General features: G+C 50.0%; 1 protein-coding gene across 1 annotated transcript in view; it reads left to right on the top strand.

The window, feature by feature from the left end:
• The first annotated feature begins 3,006 nt into the window (after positions 1 to 3,006).
• PRPF6 (pre-mRNA processing factor 6) overlaps positions 3,007 to 19,065 on the top strand; it is a 44,569-nt gene continuing 28,510 nt past the window's right edge. Inside the window, exons 1-8 of the mRNA XM_077335890.1 lie at positions 3,007 to 3,153; positions 9,232 to 9,400; positions 11,858 to 11,976; positions 12,834 to 12,912; positions 14,139 to 14,315; positions 15,363 to 15,518; positions 15,747 to 15,841; positions 16,567 to 16,723. Coding sequence (XP_077192005.1) covers positions 3,083 to 3,153; positions 9,232 to 9,400; positions 11,858 to 11,976; positions 12,834 to 12,912; positions 14,139 to 14,315; positions 15,363 to 15,518; positions 15,747 to 15,841; positions 16,567 to 16,723 — 1,023 coding nt within the window. The 5' untranslated portion in view covers positions 3,007 to 3,082. The remainder of the gene's footprint in view (positions 3,154 to 9,231; positions 9,401 to 11,857; positions 11,977 to 12,833; positions 12,913 to 14,138; positions 14,316 to 15,362; positions 15,519 to 15,746; positions 15,842 to 16,566; positions 16,724 to 19,065) is intronic.

Genomic DNA, 19,065 nt, shown 5'->3' with positions numbered 1-19,065 from the left:
CAACCTATTTAGCGCGAGCTACAGAGCCTCTTGTGGCGCAGAGTGGTAAGGCAGCAGAAATGCAGTCTGAAGCTCTGTCCATGAGGCTAGGAGTTCAATCCCAGCAGCCGGCTCAAGGTTGACTCAGCCTTCCATCCTTCCGAGGTCGGTAAAATGAGTACCCAGCTTGCTTGCTGGGGGGTAAATGGTAATGACTGGGGAAGGCACTGGCAAACCACCCCGTATTGAGTCTGCCATGAAAACGCTGGAGGGCGTCACCCCAAGGGTCAGACATGACCCGGTGCTTGCACAGGGGATACCTTTACCTTTACCTTTACAAGAGAGTAACCAGCAGGCAACCAGCACAGGGAAGGTATGGATGCTCAAATGTGCTGAAGGCGCCTGCCTCATCCCACCCTCGCACCTGCTTCCCTCTCCCTTGTTCCTGGGGATGGGGACATCTTTAAAAAAATGGCTAACTGACTGGAGCAACGAATAGGTGGACAAGCGTGCAGGCAATGCCTGAAATAAATTCCTTCCCCCCAAAGTTATAACACAAAGCATGTCTCTCTAAAGTCCCCCCTCCTAAATCAGGAACAAGATTAATTTTTAAAAGTTATATGCATATAGGCGTTTAAACGGAGAACTATGAATTAAAGAAAAAATTAGCAGGCATCGCAGGACCTTTAAAGCATGGAGAAAGGGGATTGGCTGCCTGGATGGATTGATAGGTGGAAGAGAGTCGCATGTAAAGACCCCTCCCCTTCCCATTCATTTTATTTATTATTTATTTATCGTATTTATATACCGCCCTCCCCGAAAGCTCAGGGCGGTTTACATAAAACAAGATACAGGTAACTCCATGTATAGTTACAACAAGGTGATAACAACAATAACATTAACATAATAACAACAATAACATTAAAGAATGGTGGAGATTGCAAAAAGCATCAGTTCAATTCATACTGAGGCCCAGTGGGGTGGGCGGATTTGTGGTAGCTGTCGTAGGAGGCCAGTGGGAAACGGTGCTTAAGATCGACCGCAACCAAATGCCTGGCGGAAGAGCTCCCTCCAGGCATTTGCTGGCAGGGGGCTCCCGGGAATTGTAGTCCATGGACATCTGGAGGGCCGCAGTTTGACTACCCCTGCTCCAGGCCCATAATTGGCCATTTTGGGAGAACTGGGTGACCACATTTGTCCGTATCACTTGATAAATGTTTAACAAACTTTAAAAAATATATTAAAAATTAATGAACTCCCACCTAATCAGGAAACTCTTCCGGGGCCATCAAGAAACCCCTGTTGGGAAAAACCTGCGCAAGGCTGCAGTGCACATGCACATAAAAGCTTATTCCCACAATTAAACATTGTGCTTTTCATGGTACCACTAGACTGAAGTGTGCACGCACATGAAAGCTTTTTTCCAGGATTAAACATTGTGTGTCTTCAAAGTGACACTAGAATGCAGTACACATGCACGTGAAAGTTTATTTTTTGTGCGTCTCAAAGCTGCCATCACAGTGCGGTGCGCGTGCACACGAAAGCTTCTTCCCAGGAGTAAACTTTGTGGGTCACCTTGGAGACCCTAGACTGCAGCACGCACGCACATGAAAGTGTATTTTTTGTGTCTCTTAAAGCTGCCATTAGTGTGTGGTGCACAAGAACACGAAACCTTCTTCCCAAAATTAAACTTTGTGGGTCTTCAAGGTGACCCTAGTAGGAAGTGTGCAGGCACACGAAAGCTTATAGAATCCTAGAGTTGTATGGGACCTCCTGGGTCATCTAGTCCAACTCCCTGCACTGTGCAGGACACTCACCACCCTCTCACTTATCCACTGCCACCTGCCACCCCCTTGAACCTTCACAGAATCAGCTTCTCAGTCAGATGGCTCTCTAGCCTGTTTAAATATCTCCAAAGATGGAGAACCCACCACCTCCCGAGGAAACTTAGTTCCAGAATTAAACGCACACACATGAAAGTCTATTCTTTGTGTCTCTTAAAGCTGCCATTAGTGTGTGGTGCACAAGAACACAAAAACTTCTTCCCAGAATTAAACTTTGTAGGTCTTCATGGTGACCCTAGTAGGAAGTGTGCAGGCACACGAAAGCTTATAGAATCCTAGAGTTGGAAGGGATGACCCAGTCCAACCCCCTGTACCATGCAGAACACTCACAACCCTCTCACTCATCCACTGTCACCTGCCACCCCCTTGAGCCTTCACAGAATCATCCTCTTTGTCAAATGACTCTCCAGCCTCTATTTAAAAATCTCCAAAGATGGTGAACCCACCACCTCCCGAGGAAGCCTGTTCCACTGAGAAACCGCTCTCACTGTCAGGAACTTCTTCCAGAAGTTTAGGTGGAATTTAGAATCATAGAACAATAGAGTTGGAAGGGACCTCCTGGGTCATCTAGTCCAACCCCTGCACTGTGCAGGACACTCCCAACCCTCTCGCTCATCCCCTGTCACCTGCCACCCCCTTGAGCCTTCCCAGAATCAGCCTCTCCGTCAGATGGGTCTCCAGCCTCTGTTTAAAAACCTCCAAAGATGGAGAACCCACCACCTCCCGAGGAAGCTTCTTCCCAGAATTAAACTTTGTGGGCCTTCGAGGTGCCACTAGAATGCAGCACGCATGCGAAAGTGTATTTTTTGTGCGTCTCAAAGCTGCCATCAGAGTGCAGTGTGCATGCACACGAAAGCTTCTTCCCAGGAGTAAACTTTGTGGGCCTTCGAGGTGCCACTACTGTGCATGCACGCCAAAGCTTCTCCCCGGACTGAAACGGTGCGCTCTTCGTGGCGCCCCCAGCCTCCACGCGCACGGAAGCCTCTGCCCGGGCTTAACTGGGTGGGCCTTGCCGGTGTCCCCTCCCGAGGCTGCGCGGCGCGGCCTGGGCGGGCGTTCCTCTCGCGAGCGCGGCCGGCCCGGCCTCTCCCTCCGCCTCCTTCTGCTGCTGCTCCTCAGCGGCCATCATGGCGTCGGCGGCGCCGTCCTCGGGCGGCGGGGCTGGGTCGGGGGCTCCGGGGGGCTCGGGCGGGCCGGGCGGCGGCGGAGGCGGAGGCGGCGGGGGGGCCTCGGGCCTGACGGCGTCGCTGACGGGGACGATGAACAGGAAGAAGAAGCCCTTCCTGGGCATGCCGGCGCCGCTGGGCTACGTGCCGGGCCTAGGCCGCGGGTGAGCACCGCGCTCGCGTGGGAGGCAGGGCGGGCCGGGGGGGCGCCTCGCCGGGGTGGGCCTCCACGGGAGCCCGGCGCCCGCCGCACGGACTAGGCCGCGGCCTCGGAACTCCGCGGCACACCAGGGCCCTGGCCGGCGTGGCGAAAGGCCTCTGGCCACGGGCAGAGGGCTTGGTGTGATCAGATGCCTTTGGCTATGGGCAGTGTTTTTGGTGGGGCAATGTGCCTCTGGCCATGCGCAGAGTGCTTGGTGTGGTCAGATGCCTTTGGCCGTGGGCAGTGTTTTTGGTGGGGCAATGTGCCTCTGGCCATGCGCAGAGTGCTTGGTGTGGTCAGATGCCTTTGGCCGGGGCAGTGTTTTTGGTGGGGCAATGTGCCTCTGGCCATGCGCAGAGTGCTTGGTGTGGTCAGATGCCTTTGGCCGTGGGCAGTGTTTTTGGTGGGGCAATGTGCCTCTGGCCATGCGCAGAGTGCTTGGTGTGGTCAGATGACTTTGGCCGTGGGCAGTGTTTTTGGTGGGGCAATGTGCCTCTGGCCAGGTGCAGAGTTTTCAGCCTTCAGCGCCAGAGCACACCGTAAGGGCACTCCAGAGCAACATGCCTCTGGTCACGGGCAGTGTGCTTGGCTTGCCAGGGTGCCTCTGGTCATAGATGGAGTGCTCAGCGTGGCAGGATAACTCTGATCTTGGGCTTGCCCCAATGCCTCTGGTCTTGGACAGAGTCATTTGTGTTCCAAAAAGCCTCTGGGCATGTGCAGAAGCCCTCCCCCCCCCCCCGAACAGTTTGTGTGTGTGCTTTTAAAGGGAGGAGATGGAGGCCAGAGGTCTCAAAGCAGCATTTTAAAGCCGCTTCTAACAAGTACAGCAAAAGCCTTGTCTTTAATAGAGATTCAGATATGTAGCCTTGTTTGGAGCAGCAGGACAAAGTTTGTTGTCCAGCAGCACCTTTAAGACCAAGAAAAGTTTAATTTTGGGGATCACACATGTCTTCAGATAGATTCAGGTGGGTACCTGCGTTGGCCTGGAGCAGCACAACAAAGTTTGACTCCAAGGGCACCTTTATTTTATTTATTTTATTTCATTATATTTGTATACATTCCTCCCCTGAGGCTCAGGGCGGTTCACACGGAATATAAACAAGACCAAGTTTTATTCAAGATATACAAGCTTTTGTGTGCACACACATTTCATTTATTTAAAGAAGGTTGCATGCCTGCCAAAACTTATATCTTGAACACAACTTTGTTCTTGCCTTTGAGAATATATCAAGACCCCCCCCCCCCATGAATTTACTCTCACTTTGTTTATTCCCTATCATGCTCCAGGACCAAAGGTGCTCACACTGGTCGCCTCTCTTTTTTAATCCCCACAACAATCCTGTGAGGTTGATTCAGGCGGGTATAGGGATGCCAGCCCCCAGGTTTTGCCTGCCGATCCCCAGGAATTGCCGTTCATCTCAATTTTACAGATATCAGTTCCCCGAAAAAAATGGATTCTTTATATGCTTTGGCAGTGTACCCCACTGAGGTCCCTGCCCTCCCCAGACTCCATACCCAAATCTCTATGAGTTTTCCAGCCTGGATCTAACAACTTTAACCCTGCCTCCTGCCCTCCCCAGGTGGGTAGCCATGTTGGTCTGAAGCAATAGAACAAAATTTGAGTCTAGCGGCACCTTTGAGACCAATGAAATTGTATTCAGTGTATAAACTTTCATGTGTAGGCTCCCATCTTCAGATACCTGATGAAGTATGCATGCTCACAAAGGTTTATACCCCAAAATGGACCTTGTTGGTGTTAAAGGTACCACTGGACTTCAACTTTATTCTGTTGCTGCAAAGAAGTGTGCATGCACACAATAACTGACACCCGGAATTGAACTCTGTTGGTCTTAAAGGTGCCGCTGGATTCCCAATTTCCTTCCTGTGAGGTAGCTTAGGCTTCCAGCATGACTTTTCCGGGGTCACCCCACATCCATCCAGGAAAGCCACTCATGGAAGATGATCCTGTTAAAATACTACATACGTGCCACACACCATTGTTATTGGACACAACTGTAACTTGCATGTGAATGAAAGATAACCCCCCCCCCCACACACACACACAGCTTTTAGTTTGCCAGCATGCATGTGGCAAAACTCAGTATCTGGGAGACGCTGGGTTGAATCCCCTCTCATGGGTGGCCTTGGGCTGGACATATTCTCTCAGCCCCTCCTACCTCACAGGGTTGTTGTGAGGAAGAAATGGAGGAGAGGGGAATGATGTAAGCTGCCTTGGGGAGAAAGGAGGGGTAAACACACCAATAAAATGTATTGGAGGATTAAATAATTTAATGGTGGGGGAGCTTGCTGCGGTCCTCGAACCTTTGCCTCTCCATCCCTTTACTGTTTGCCTACCAGGTATCAGTCCTCTCTGCCTTGTTTCTGGCCCTCCAGAGGAACTGGCTGGCCCCTGTGTGAAATGGGATGCTGGACTAGATGGACCACAGATCCAGCAGGGCTCTTCTGGTGTTCTTATGAAGGTCTTGGCCTCTCTGCCCCATTGTTGGCCCTGCAGAAGAACTGTCTGGCCTATGTGGGAGACAGGAGCTGGACTAGATGGACCCCTGGTCTGATCCAGCAGGGCTCTTAGGATGTTCTTAAATGGAACCTCTGTGTTATAATGCTGATCGATGTGATATTTTTTGCGTTTAGCATTTATATTGCTGAGTGCAAATCCGTATTTCACGCTGATTTTGGTTATCCTGCACATGACAGTGATGTTAGCCACTCATTTGTGTCTGACTCTTGGCGATCCGATGGGTCACCTGTTGCCGCAATGTTCAGTTTTGCAGAGGCAACCCCAGATTCGCTATTGAGCCTCTCGAAATCTGCCATCTCTACTCGCCGTCCTCTTTTCATATGACTGGTGTGCAGTGAAACAGACTCAAGTCCGTTTTCATCATAGAGACCAGCAATATTTGGGGTATCAGCTGTAGAGAGTCCAAGCTTTCAAGGGTCAAACTTCCTGTCTCTTGAAGGGAGCTTTAACTCTCCAAAGCTTAACCCTGAAATGCTTGTCAAACTCTCAGGTTCTGCTGGACTCAAATGAAGCTGTTGTACACATTTCCCCCCCTTTAAACGCTAAGTGAAGCCATGTTGGGCCAGGCCAATGGACAAGTCGGTCCAGGTCCCTGGGCCACACAGTGGACAAAACATGCTGCCCGGAAGTCTGCTAGCAGGGCCAGAACTCCAGACACCCCCTCCCACTGTGGCCCCCCAAGCACCAAGAAAACAGAGCTTCACTGTCCCATCTACACCTTGTGGCAAATGGCCATCCATGGGCTTCTGCTCCAGCTGTTTCTCCAGTCCCCTCTTGAAGCTGTCTGTGCTTGTAGCTGCCCCCACTCCCTGCAGCAGGGAATCCCACCTGTTTACGGGAAGTATTTCCTGTAACCTTTTCCAAGCCTCCGTCTTATTAGTCTCTTTGAGAGGCCATGAGTCCTTGTATTGTGAGAAATGGGGGGGGGGGTGCTCTCTCCCTCCCTCCTCTGTCCCGTTTATAATTTTGCAAACCTCTGTCATGTCACACCAGCTTGGTATAGTGGTTAGTAGTGCGGACTTCTAATCTGGAGAGCTAGGTTTGATTCCCCGCTCCCTCACATGCAGCCAGCTGGGTGACCTTGAGGTAGTCACAGCACTGATGAAGCTGTTCTGACCGAGCAGGAATATCAGGGCTCTCTCAGCCTCACCCACCCCACAGGGTGTCTGTTGTGGGGAGAGGAAAGGGAAGGCGACTGGAAGCCGCTTTAAGACTCCTTCAGGTAGAAAAAAGCGGCATATAAGAACCAGCTCTTTTTCTTCTTCTTCAGTAATATCAGGGCTCTCTCAGCCTCCCCTCCCTCACAGGGTGTCTGTTGTGGGGAGAGGCAAGGGAAGGCGACTGTAAGCCACTTTGAGACTCCTTCGGGTAGAGAATAGCGGCATCTAAGAACCAACTCTTCTTCACACCACAATCATTATTTCTCCTCTCTAACTTTATTCGGAAAGCATCTTTGCATTGGGAAATGTGTGAAGCCGTTGCACATTTTGTCCCACACAAGTGTTGCCTCACTGGGCCCACTGTGAGCCCCGCCCCGGCAACTCTGCAGCATGCACACATGAAACCAAACCACGTGTAAGGATTTGCAAGCCAGGAAGAGCAATTTTCTTTCCCTGAATGTTTCTTCCTCTTAAGCGCTTTGTGCCCTGCTGTTTCTGTTGAACGTTCAGTCGGCATCAACAGATTTTAGCTCTTCAATCTGCTGTGACACATTATTCCGCCTTCCTCCACGGACTGCAAATGGGGGGGGATTGGAAAGAAAGGGCAGAATGCAAGAGAAGTCTCAATCATGTCTATGGGTTTTAAGGCATATTTAATTTTGAGCGAAGAAAAGCCCTCCCCCTTCCCCCCCCCCCAGTGCAATATTCGGCATCTGCTGTTTTCATGAAAGTTACATAAAGCACAACACTCCGGCTTCTAGCACACCAGATTTGTGATTCGTTTTTTTGCAGTTGAACTAGTTGTGAAATTGCGTTTGCAAGGATTCTGTGGGGAGAAAGCAGACGATTCCTAGTTCCCAAATGTTTTGGCGGCCCTGGCAGGCCAGGAGAAAAGATGAAACAGCTCTGCTCAATCGGGCCGAAGGGGAGGGGCCGTGGCGCAGAGCATCTGCTTTGGCAGGCAGAAGCCCCTGATTCAAATCCCCGTGTTTCCAGTTAAAAGGATCAGGTGACAGGCAATGAGAAAAACTTCTGCCTGAGACCGTGGAGAGCTGCTGCCGGTTTGAGCACACAATAACCTGATGGACCAAAGATCTGATTCAGTATATAAGGCAACTTCAGGGAGTCTTGTGAGATATTTGGCAGGTGCCAAACTTATCCCTGGAGGCAGGCTGCGTGCCCACCCTTTTGCTGGGGCGTTTGGCACAGGCTGGTTGTGTAGGGGAAGGGTAGTCAACCTGTGGTCCTCCAGATGTCCACGGACTACAATTCCCATGAGCCCCTGCCAGCATTTGCTGGCAGGGGCTCATGGGAATTGTAGTCCGTGGACATCTGGAGGACCACAGGTTGACTACCCCTGGTGTAGGGTGTGCGGATTCAGGAGCAGTTATTTCCCCCACACACCTGTAACAGTTTGACATGTTCGCCTTCCTAAACTCCTTGGGAGTTTTGACTTCAAGGTTCAATGGACCTGAAGGTCCTTCTTCACCCCTCCCTAGATCCCAGGTTCCTTTCATTTTTTCTGTACCTTCGCTCCTCCATTCAACAGTTTATGACCTGTAGAGACTCTCTCCCCCGCTGCGAAGTTCTCCCTTAGCTATCCTCGTCCTTGGTTTGCACAGAGGGGTTGAAAATTTACTGCCCGAAAGCAGACTTGGGGTCTCCTATATTCGTGCCTTTTAGATCAAAAGCCTAACTTATGGGAACTATTTTCCCCGCCTAAACTATCCCCCCAATACGCAGACCTGAGTGGGCCATCAGTGCTTGTCTCTGTCAGTATTCCTGTCCTTGCCATGCTTTGTCCTGCTTAACCTCAGGGAACCCTTAAATAAAGTTTGACTTCTTTTGCACCGCATGTGTTTGGAGCAGCTTTTTACGAGGGGGTCTCTTCTGGTCAGCCGGACCAGCCTACGGTTTGTGACACAGTTGCAGGGGTAGCTGTGGCTATAGCTGTGCCCTTTTAGTATCCCTGGAACGCTTTCTGATGTGAATCTGGCTGCTTGAGTGCGCGATGTACAACGATATAGGCTAGATATCAAGAAAAACTTTTTCACAGAGTAGTTCAGCAGTGGAATAGGCTGCCTAAGGAGGTGGTGAGCTCCCCCTCACTGGCAGTCTTCAAGCAAAGGTTGGATACACACTTTTCTTGGATGCTTTAGGATGCTTAGGGCTGATCCTGCATTGAACAGGGGGTTGGACTAGATGGCCTGTATGGCCCCTTCCAACTCTATGATTCTATGTGATTAGGGGAGTGATTTGGAAGAGGGACCAGTGGCTAAGAATCCTGTTGACAGGTATACATTATTCTGCATTGAATACATGGCTTTTTCTTTCTCTCTAGTGCAACAGGTTTTACCACTCGCTCGGATATCGGTCCCGCTCGAGATGCCAATGACCCCGTGGATGATCGCCATGCGCCACCAGGGAAGAGAACCGTGGGGGATCAGATGAAGAAAAACCAGGCAGCTGACGATGACGACGAAGATCTGAATGACACCAATTACGATGAGGTGATGCCTCCGTGGTTTGGTGGCTGACTCTTGAGACCCGAACGCAGGAAGCTGCCTCGGTATCCTTATGGGCCTTTGTTCCATCTGGCTTCGTACTGTTTAATGAGTTAAACAAGATCTTCTCCACCCTGCTTCTGGAGATGCTGGTGTTGGAACTTTTCAGTATATAGGGAAAAAATACGTCTCCCTTTAATGGTGAATAATAGAGTTGGAAGGGACCTCCTGGGTCATCTAGTCCAACCCCCTGCACTATGCAGGACACTCACATCCCTCTCGCTCGTCCACTGTAACCTGCCACCCCCTTGAGCCTTCATAGAATCGGCCTTTCCGTCAGATGGCTCTCCAGCCTCCGCTTAAAAGCTTAAAAAGATGGAGAACCCACCACCTCCCGAGGAAACCTGTTCCACTGACATAGTAGGATGTTATTGATTATGTGAGTCTGTTAAACCAGGCTTTCTCAACCAGGGTTTCACAAAACCCTGTTTTTTTTTCTGAAAGGGTTTCTCAAATGGGTGGGAGTTAATTAATTTTTAATATATTTTTAAATTTGTTAAATGCTTAACCGGTGATACACACTCATGTCAACCCAGCCTCTCCTCCCAAAACAGCCAGTGATGGGCTTCGAGTAGGAAGAGGAGGGGGCCCGGGTGGGCGTGTCCACAGAAGAAGAAGAAGAAGAAGAAGAAGAAGAGTGGTTCTTATATGCCGCTTTTCCCTACCCGAAGGAGGCTCAAAGCGGCTTACAGTCGCCTTCCCATTCCTCTCCCCACAACAGACACCCTGTGAGGGAGGTGAGGCTGAGACAGCCCTGATATCTCTGCTCGGCCAGAACAGTTTTATCAGTGCTGTGTTGAGCCCAAGGTCACCCAACTGGCTGCATGTGGGGGAGCGCAGAATTGAACCCGGCATGCCAGATTAGAAGTCTGCACTCCTAACCACTACCCCAAACTAGCTCTCAGAAGTTCTGCTGCCCAACCATGTTCTGCACGATTGCACCACTTCTGGGGTTTCACGAAGTCTGAAGAATAATTCAGAGGTTTCTCAATGATATAAAGGTTGAGAAGGGCTGAAACTCCTGAAAAACCTCAAGTGCCTTTCTTCCCATGTTAAGCCTCTATAAAAGATCCAGAACATTTTCCCCCTGGCTTGTTGGCATACCCAGCTATGTAGAAAGCCTGGCTTGTGCTAATGAGCTATGGCTCTTTGCCATACTAAAATGCACGATTAAATGACTTAAGAGGATGAGAGCCAAGAGTCCAGCAGCACCTTAAAAGATTGACAAAATTTGTGCTGATGTGAAACAAGTGTTGACCCGGAATAATAAACTACTTAACAGTAATGTGGATTCTGGTACCAAGGCCTTCAACAGATCAAGATGCCCACTTTACTCTCATAGATATGCTAGGAACACCATCCTGGCAACATCAGCCAGGACCTTCTCAGGTTCATATTCCTGCTCACCTTTTAATGTGATTTATGCCATCACGTGTCAGCAGTGCCCTTCCACTGTCTACATTGGACAAACCAGCCAGTCCCTAGGACAAAGTCTGAATGTCTGTAAGTCTGACATCAGAAACCACAAGGAATCAGTGGAGGAACATTTTAACCTTCCCGGATATTCAGTTGCTGACTAAGAAATAGCAGTTCTCTTACGAAGGAATTTCAAAGGGAGATTAGGAAGAGAGACTGCTGAATTTCAACTGATAATGCAGATCAAGACAATGCAGCCTCCTGGACTCAATCGAGTTCTAGGTTTCCCATCCCATTGATGCTGATTTCTCCACGCTTACTCCTCTGCAGATCACACATCGTCCAGTCATGCCTTCTATTGTCATTTGACGCCAAGATATAAGGGGAGATGGACGCATATTCTGGCTGTAGCTGAAGAAGGGAACTGTGGCTCATGAAAACGTATCCCCTGCCACACATTTTGTTACTCTTTAAGTTGCTACTGCACACTTGCTCGTTTCTTCTGCTACAGACAGACTCACTTGGCTACCCATCTTGATTTATTAGGATGAAATCTCATGGATGCATCATGGATGTGTACCTTTGGCTACATTGTTTTCTACCCCTGCAACCTACTTGGTGGCTAACAGCCTGTCATATCAAGACAGGGTCTTTTTTCCCCACCTTTCCCATCATTTCCCCTGTTTCTCAGTTCTGGAATCCCCATGGCATTCTGAACTTTTAAGAAACCTTTTTATATTTAGTAATTCGCCTAGATGGGGTGGGTGGACTCCACCAAGGAAGGTTTGCAAGGCCTGAATACGGCTGCTAAGCAAGAGGACATTTTGGAAGTCCAATTTCCCTAAGTCAGAAGAAACTTGAGAGCTGTTAACAACCCCCCCCCCCCATTTGCCTTGGGCCACCATAAGGAAGATAGGCTACAAATGAAGGACACGATAAGTGGGAAGAAGGGTGGTTAAAATTTGACACCTTTTTTGTCGTTTTTAGTTCAACGGCTATGCCGGGAGCCTGTTCTCGAGTGGGCCCTATGAAAAAGATGACGAAGAAGCTGATGCAATCTATGCTGCTCTGGATAAGAGGATGGATGAAAGAAGAAAGGAGAGACGGTAGGGGTTGTCTAGTGCAGTGGTCCCCAACCCCCGGTCCAGGGACCGGCACTGGTCCGTGGATATCAGTTGGTACCGGGCCGCAGCTCCTTCTCGTCCACCTCCCCGGCTGCTGCCCCGGGGGCTGCCCTGCCACTCTGCTGCCAGCTCACCTTTGGTGCTCTCCAGTGGCCGCCATGGCTGGGGCTCCCCCTCGGCGTGGCACTGCGCAGCTGCTGCTGGCAGCACCCCCCAGCGGGCGGCGGGAAGTCAGGGGCACTGGTGGGAAAGCAAGCGGAGCAGGGGCTCAGGTGGAGGCGACGTCCCTCGGCAAAAGACTACGCCTCCCCCCCCCCCCCGGCCTCAGTAAAATTGTCAAGCGTTGACCGGTCCCCGGTGATAAAAAGGTTGGGGACCACTGATCTAGTGTATTATAAGCTCGTGCTGGTATCTGGAACCTGGATGTCAGGGGGAGGCCAGAGGGAGCCTAACCCTACCTCATGGGGTTATTGTTATGAGGATAAAATTAAGAAGAAAATTATGTAAGTCCCCCTAGGGTTCCCTTTGGGGAGAAAGGCAGGTCTATAAACGAACTCAATAGTGGCCTTCCATCATGCCTGGACTCAGACCTCGCTGAGAATTACCTCCTTGAATACCGTATAGATGTACACCACTTTGGGCGCAAATATTTGGTTAATAAACCAGAGTTTGAAAGTTATACCAGCAAATAGTAATAATCAAGATGCACTCATGTGTTTCCAGCGTGACTGCGTGGTCCAAGATCTGGTTCCCCAGCTGTAAATGTATTTGTTGTCTGCTTTTTAGAAAGAGGGGGTAGGTCCCGGCACCGCTGACGCCCCTGCCTGTTTGCTTTCTAGAGAACAGCGTGAGAAGGAGGAGATTGAAAAGTACCGAATGGAACGGCCCAAAATCCAGCAGCAGTTTTCAGATCTGAAAGTAAGGCAAGACTTGTTGTTGTTTCACATTCCAAGGACGGACTCTCTCCCTCCTCCAAAGGAGATGTGTTGCAGAGTAGGGACTGGGCATGTCGCATGAGCATTATGCATAGAAGCTGTCAGCAGCTCTTTCCCCTGTTCCTGCCTCACTTCCCTCCCCAAACAAGTGAAAGACAGAAGAGGAAACCGGTGGATGTTGCATTGTGGGATTTTCATTTTTCATGGAGGTTGGAGCTTTCTTTAGGCATCTATTATTAGGGAAATAAAGGGTGGAGAAACTACAAGACCAGAGGTTGTCTGGACGGCCAGAAAGCAGGGAGTACAGCTCAGTTTAAGCCCAGTAGCACCTTAGGGGCCAACAAGACGTGTGGTGTATAAGCTTTCAAGAGTCAAAGACATTTTCCAATGGGAGCTTATACCCCTCTAAATCTTGTTAAGCTCCAAAGCCCTAGTTTTCCTGCAGACCAACACAGTTTCTTTCTGAAACATTCTTCAAAAACAGGGAGTTCCAAACAGATCAACATTCAACATGCAGGCGGAATGACCTTCCAGAAGAGCTGAGGGCCCAACCGGAGTTACCAGCCTTCCGCAGGGCCTGCAAGATGGAGCTCTTCCGCCAGGCGTACGGTTGAGGCCAGGGCAGAGTCATAGAATCATAGAATCATAGAGTTGGAAGGGGCCATACAGGCCATAGAATCATAGAATCATAGAGTAGGAAGGGGCCATACAGGCCATAGAATCATAGAATCATAGAGTTGGAAGGGGCCACACAGGCCATAGAATCATAGAGTTGGAAGGGGCCACACAGGCCATAGAATCATAGAATCATAGAGTTGGAAGGGGCCATACAGGCCATCTAGTCCAACCCCCTGCTCAACGCAGGATCAGCCCTAAGCATCCTAAAGAGTCCCGGGTTTCCAGCTTGGATCCCAGTGTCTATCGGACCAGCTCCCTCTCTCACTGGAGGGCTGGTAGGGCCTCAGGCTGAACAAGATGGGATTAGAATCGATTATAGAGGATGTCCACTGCTGCCTGTTATATCGTTGTATTGTTTTACTGTTAATTGGGTAAATTTATGGGGTGTTATTGTATTTTTAATATTTTATTATGTAAACCGGCACGAGACCTGCTGGGAAGCGGCGGTATATCAGTCCAAAAATGAATAAATAAAATAAATACTAAGATGTCACCTAATTCTAACGTCATGATAATCTCTGTCCTCGGTAGAGAAAACTCGCCGAAGTCACCGAGGAGGAATGGCTGAGCATCCCCGAAGTTGGTGATGCGAGGAACAAGCGGCAAAGGAACCCACGCTACGAGAAGCTGACTCCTGTTCCCGACAGCTTCTTCGCCAAGCACTTGCAGTCCGGGGAGAACCACACCTCCGTTGATCCCAGACAGACGGTGAGGAGAGAGGAAATCTAATCTAGCAAGCCTGGTTTGATTCCCCAATGCAGCCAGCTGGGTGACCTTGAGCTAGTCACAGCACTCATAGAGCTGTTTTGACCGAGCAGGAATCTCAGGGCTCTCTCAGCCTCCCCTCCCTCACAGGGTGTCTGTTGTGGGGAGAGGAGAGGGAAGGCGACTGGAAGCTGCTTTGAGACTCCTTCTGGTAGAGAAAAGCGGCATATAAGAACCAACTCTTCTTCTTCTTCAGTAATCTCAGGGCTCTCTCAGCCTCACCCACCTCACAGGGTGTCTGTTGTGGGGAGAGGAAAGGGAAGGCGAATGGAAGCCGCTTTGAGACTCCTTCTGGTAGAGAAAAGCGGCATATAAGAACCAACTCTTCTTCTTCTTCAGTAATCTCAGGGCTCTCTCAGCCTCACCCACCTCACAGGGTGTCTGTTGTGGGCAGAGGAAAGGGAAGGCGACTGTAAGGTGCTTTGAGCCTCCTTCGGGTAGGGAAAAGCGGCATATAAGAACTAACTCCTCCTCTACTTCCTCTTCTTCTTGTTCTTCTTATGCGCAAGGGTGGTGATTCTTTGCTAATTACTCCCTAGAACTGCATACGCCCACTAAGTTGTTCCCGAGGGTCTCTTGGCCCTTGGAAGCCGTTTTGAGACTCCCTTGGGTAGTAAAAAGCAAGTACAAAACAACAGCTCTTTCTTCCTTTTCTTTGTATCAGTCTGCAGCAAGACAGTTAACGTTTGTGTTCAGTAATACCTTACAGACAAATCTTTTGGGGGGTGGAAATAAGTTTTCGGGTGTCAGATCTCCCTTTGTCAGAGAAGAGAACTGAGTCCCTTGTATCCTAGTCAGAAGGTGGGCGGGGTGTTGTAAAGAATGCTTATAAATGATGCAGAAGTACAATGTGTATTGCAGTCAAGGGGAATTGCACAAGGGGTGTGTGTGTGGCTTTTAAACTGAGTGCTCTTGCTGTGACCGAGAATTGAGCACGTTCTCTTGCGTCAGAGACTTTCAATGACTTGGCTCGCTCTGGTTTCCCTGTAGCAATTTGGAGGTCTGAACACGCCCTACCCTGGGGGCTTAAACACTCCTTATCCAGGTGGAATGACCCCTGGGCTGATGACGCCTGGCACAGGGGAGCTGGACATGAGGAAGATCGGCCAAGCCAGGAACACCCTGATGGACATGAGACTGAGCCAGGTACGGGGCAAAGAGCAAAAAGCCATGGGAACTGCTGTACTCTCTTAAGGAGGGTGGGAGGACACTCTGTCACACTTGGGTTCCTCTTCCCACAATCCCTGGAGGCAGGAAATTGGCTGTACTTTCCATCTCCCCCGGGGGTGGGGGGACGATGAGGTGAAGTTCACCTTCTCTCTTTTTCTTGCCGATATTGAATTATTTCTGCTCACTGTTGGGCTTCCTTCCCAGGTATCTGATTCTGTGAGCGGCCAAACCGTGGTGGATCCCAAGGGCTATCTGACCGACTTGAATTCCATGATACCCACGCACGGTGGAGATATCAAGTAAGACGGCAAGCACCGAGGTCTGCGTTCCATGAGCTGTCAGATTCTGTTCCCGATGAGGGCCGCTCCTAAAGGGGCGGGTGCATCTCATTGATTAGGCATGAATAGAATGTGGGCAGGTCGCCAGCCTTCGCTTACGAAATGGAGAACAGTCAAGATCTTAGAGCAAGGCAGAGACTAAATCGAGGCCCATCCCTGTTCCAAAAGGAGAATCCAACCCAAAGTAATCTGTTTATTATTTAATTATTTAGGAGGTTGAGAGAGGACATGATAGCCCTCTTTAAGTATTTGAAAGGTTGTCACTTGGAGGAGGGCAGGATGCTGTTCCCGTTGGCTGCAGAGGAGAGGACACGCTGTAATGGGTTTAAACTTCAAGTACAACGATATAGGCTAGATATCAGGAAAAAGTTTTTCACAGTCAGAGTAGTTCAGCAGTGGAATAGGCTGTCTAAGGAGGTGGTGAGCTCCCCCTCACTGGCAATCTTCAAGCAAAGGTTGGATACACACTTTTCTTGGATGCTTTAGGATGCTTAGGGCTGATCCTGCGTTGAGCAGGGGGTTGGACTAGATGGCCCGTATGGCCCCTTCCAACTCTATGATTCTTAAAATATATTTCTGTGCAACCCTTCCACCCCATTTCAGGGGTGTTTATGCGCAGTATGCTGTGCATCGTAACTAGATGGTGGAGCAGGAGGTCACGAAACGTCCTTTCTCTACTCCCCCAGCGACATCAAGAAAGCACGCTTGCTCCTGAAGTCCGTACGCGAGACTAACCCTCACCACCCGCCAGCCTGGATCGCCTCTGCGCGCTTGGAGGAGGTGACCGGCAAGCTTCAAGTCGCCCGCAACCTCATAATGAAGGGGACAGAAATGTGTCCGAAGGTGAGGCCCGTCTCTGTGCTGTGCTTGGGGTTGGTCCACACTGGTTCCTTCTTACTTTCAGCATGAATGCCATGGCTTCGCGTGATGGAGGACCTCCTGCCTCGTTCGACATGAGGAGGCAATTAGCACCTGTGATTAGCTTGGAGAACTAGCTTAGTGCAGTGGTTAAGAGCGGCAGCTTTAAGCCGGTGAGCTGGTTTCGATTTGCCACCAGGTGACCTTGGGCTAGTCACAGTCCTGTTGCAGCTGTTCTCACAGAGCGGTTCTATCTGAGAGGGAATCTGATAACTATTTTTAAGTATTTAAAAGGCTGCCATGTAGAGGGTGGAGCAGAGTTGTTCTCTCTTGCTCCGGAGGGACGGACCAGAATCAATGGGATGAGATTAATTCAAAAGAAATTCCATCTCAACATCCAGAAGAAGTTTCTGACAGTTAGAGCGGTTTCTTGGTGGAACAGGCTTCCTTGGGAGGTGGTAGGTTCTCCATCTTTGGAGATTTTTAAACAGGCTGATTCTGGGAAGGTTCAACGGGGAGGAAGGTGACAGTGGATGAGCAGTAGGGTTGTGAGTGTCCTGCTTAGTGCAGGGGGTTGGACTAGATGACCCATGAGGTCCCTTCCAACTCTATGATTCTATGATTCTTTCAGAGCTCTCTGCCCTACCTGCCTCACAGGGTGCCTGTTGGGGGGAGAGGAGGGGAAAACAATTATAAACCACTTTGAGACACCTTTTGGTAGAGAAAAGCGGTATATAAAACCCAACTCCTTTAGCTATTACCTGATAAGGCCCAGTGTAGAAGTTTCCTATTCCAATGGTGATATCATGCTCTCCTGAAAGCTATGGTTGATGCTCCTTGTTTCCACGGACATTAGGAAAGCTCATCTGGAGCGGAAACGGTATATTTAAAGAGTCACCTGAGACCTACAGTCAGAGAGGGAAAAGGAAAGATTTCAAAATTTGTATTTCTTTGCCAAGCTCAGGAGTCCAGTAGCACTTTAAAAACCAACACAATTTTTGGAAGCTTTTGTGAGTCACCACTCGCTTCTTCAGACTGCTCCTCCCCTGCCACAAATTTTGTTAATCTTCCAGGTGTCAAAATCCTGAGAGATGTTTGCCCTGTCTCCTCTTTGTAATCTGCTTTATTCCGTCCTGGTTTGTATCGCTGCCGTGATAGATAAGAGCTTTTCCCAGAGCTTTTCAGATGTTGTGTCTCTGGAATGTAGCTGGTTTCCTCCTGTGCCAAAAAGCGATCCCTAGTCCCGTTGCCAGGGTTACTATCTTCCCCGGACCTTGAGTCGGGCTAATTCATCAACAAATGCTTTCACACCTTAACGGTTTGGTGTGGTGCTCCAGGTTGATAAGGGGGTCCTTGTCTCCAATCCTGGCAAGAAGCCCATGATGAGCTAATAATTTCTCTTTCCTTAAACAAAGTCTGTTATGTCTCCCAATCGAACTCTTGCCCTTTTCTCCTGCAACCGGCAACCCAACTTGATCTTGCCTGAGTTCAGTCTACGTTTGTGTGTAATAATAGGGTGCTGGGGAGCACGGTCAGGTCACAGCCGAGGGAGAGGGGCTTTGGCTTAGGGGCAGAGCGCATCTGTTTGGTCCTCAGTAACTCCAGAGAGGAGAGCTGCGTAGACAGTGTTGGACCAAGGGTCTGACCCGTATAAGGCAGCTTTGTGTGTATCCTGTAGGACAGGGGTAACCAAACTGTGGCTCTCCAGCTGTCCATGGACTACCATTCCCATGAGCCCTGCCAGGTGGTGGGGCTCATGGGAATGGTAGTCCATGGAGAGCCACAATTTGGCCATCCCGGCTGTAGGATTTCCAAGGCACGAAAAGAGCAGAGGTGATTGGCTGCTCACTGGCAGTCTTCAAGCAAAGGTTGGATACACACTTTTCTTGGATGCTTTAGGATGCTTAGGGCTGATCCTGCGTTGAGCAGGGGGTTGGACTAGATGGCCTGTATGGCCCCTTCCAACTCTAGGATTCTGTGATTCTATGGCCTGTATGGCCCCTTCCAACTCTATGATTCTATGATTCTATGGCCTGTGTGGCCCCTTCCAACTCTATGATTCTATGATTCTACTTGCTTCTGCAGAGCCATCCTAGATTTCCTGGGGTCGTCTTCCATCCAAGTATTAGCAAGGGCTGACCTTGTCTGGCTTCAGGAATACAACGGGTTCTAGATTAGGGGGGTGGGGTGGAAGAACTCTGCAGGCGGCCTCCCCCTCCCCCCAGGACCTGGAAAGGCTGTAGGCAGCTGTTAGGGAACTCAGGGGCAGCTCTCACACGGCAGGGATCTGCAGCCTCCGAGCCTCAGAGGGAAGTGGAAGGAGGAGG

This window comes from Paroedura picta, chromosome 4 (genome assembly GCF_049243985.1).
Source record: "Paroedura picta isolate Pp20150507F chromosome 4, Ppicta_v3.0, whole genome shotgun sequence".
Lineage (NCBI taxonomy): Eukaryota > Metazoa > Chordata > Lepidosauria > Squamata > Gekkonidae > Paroedura > Paroedura picta.
The sequence above is the reverse complement of the archived record's forward strand: the minus strand, read 5'-3'. Positions and strand labels throughout refer to the sequence as shown.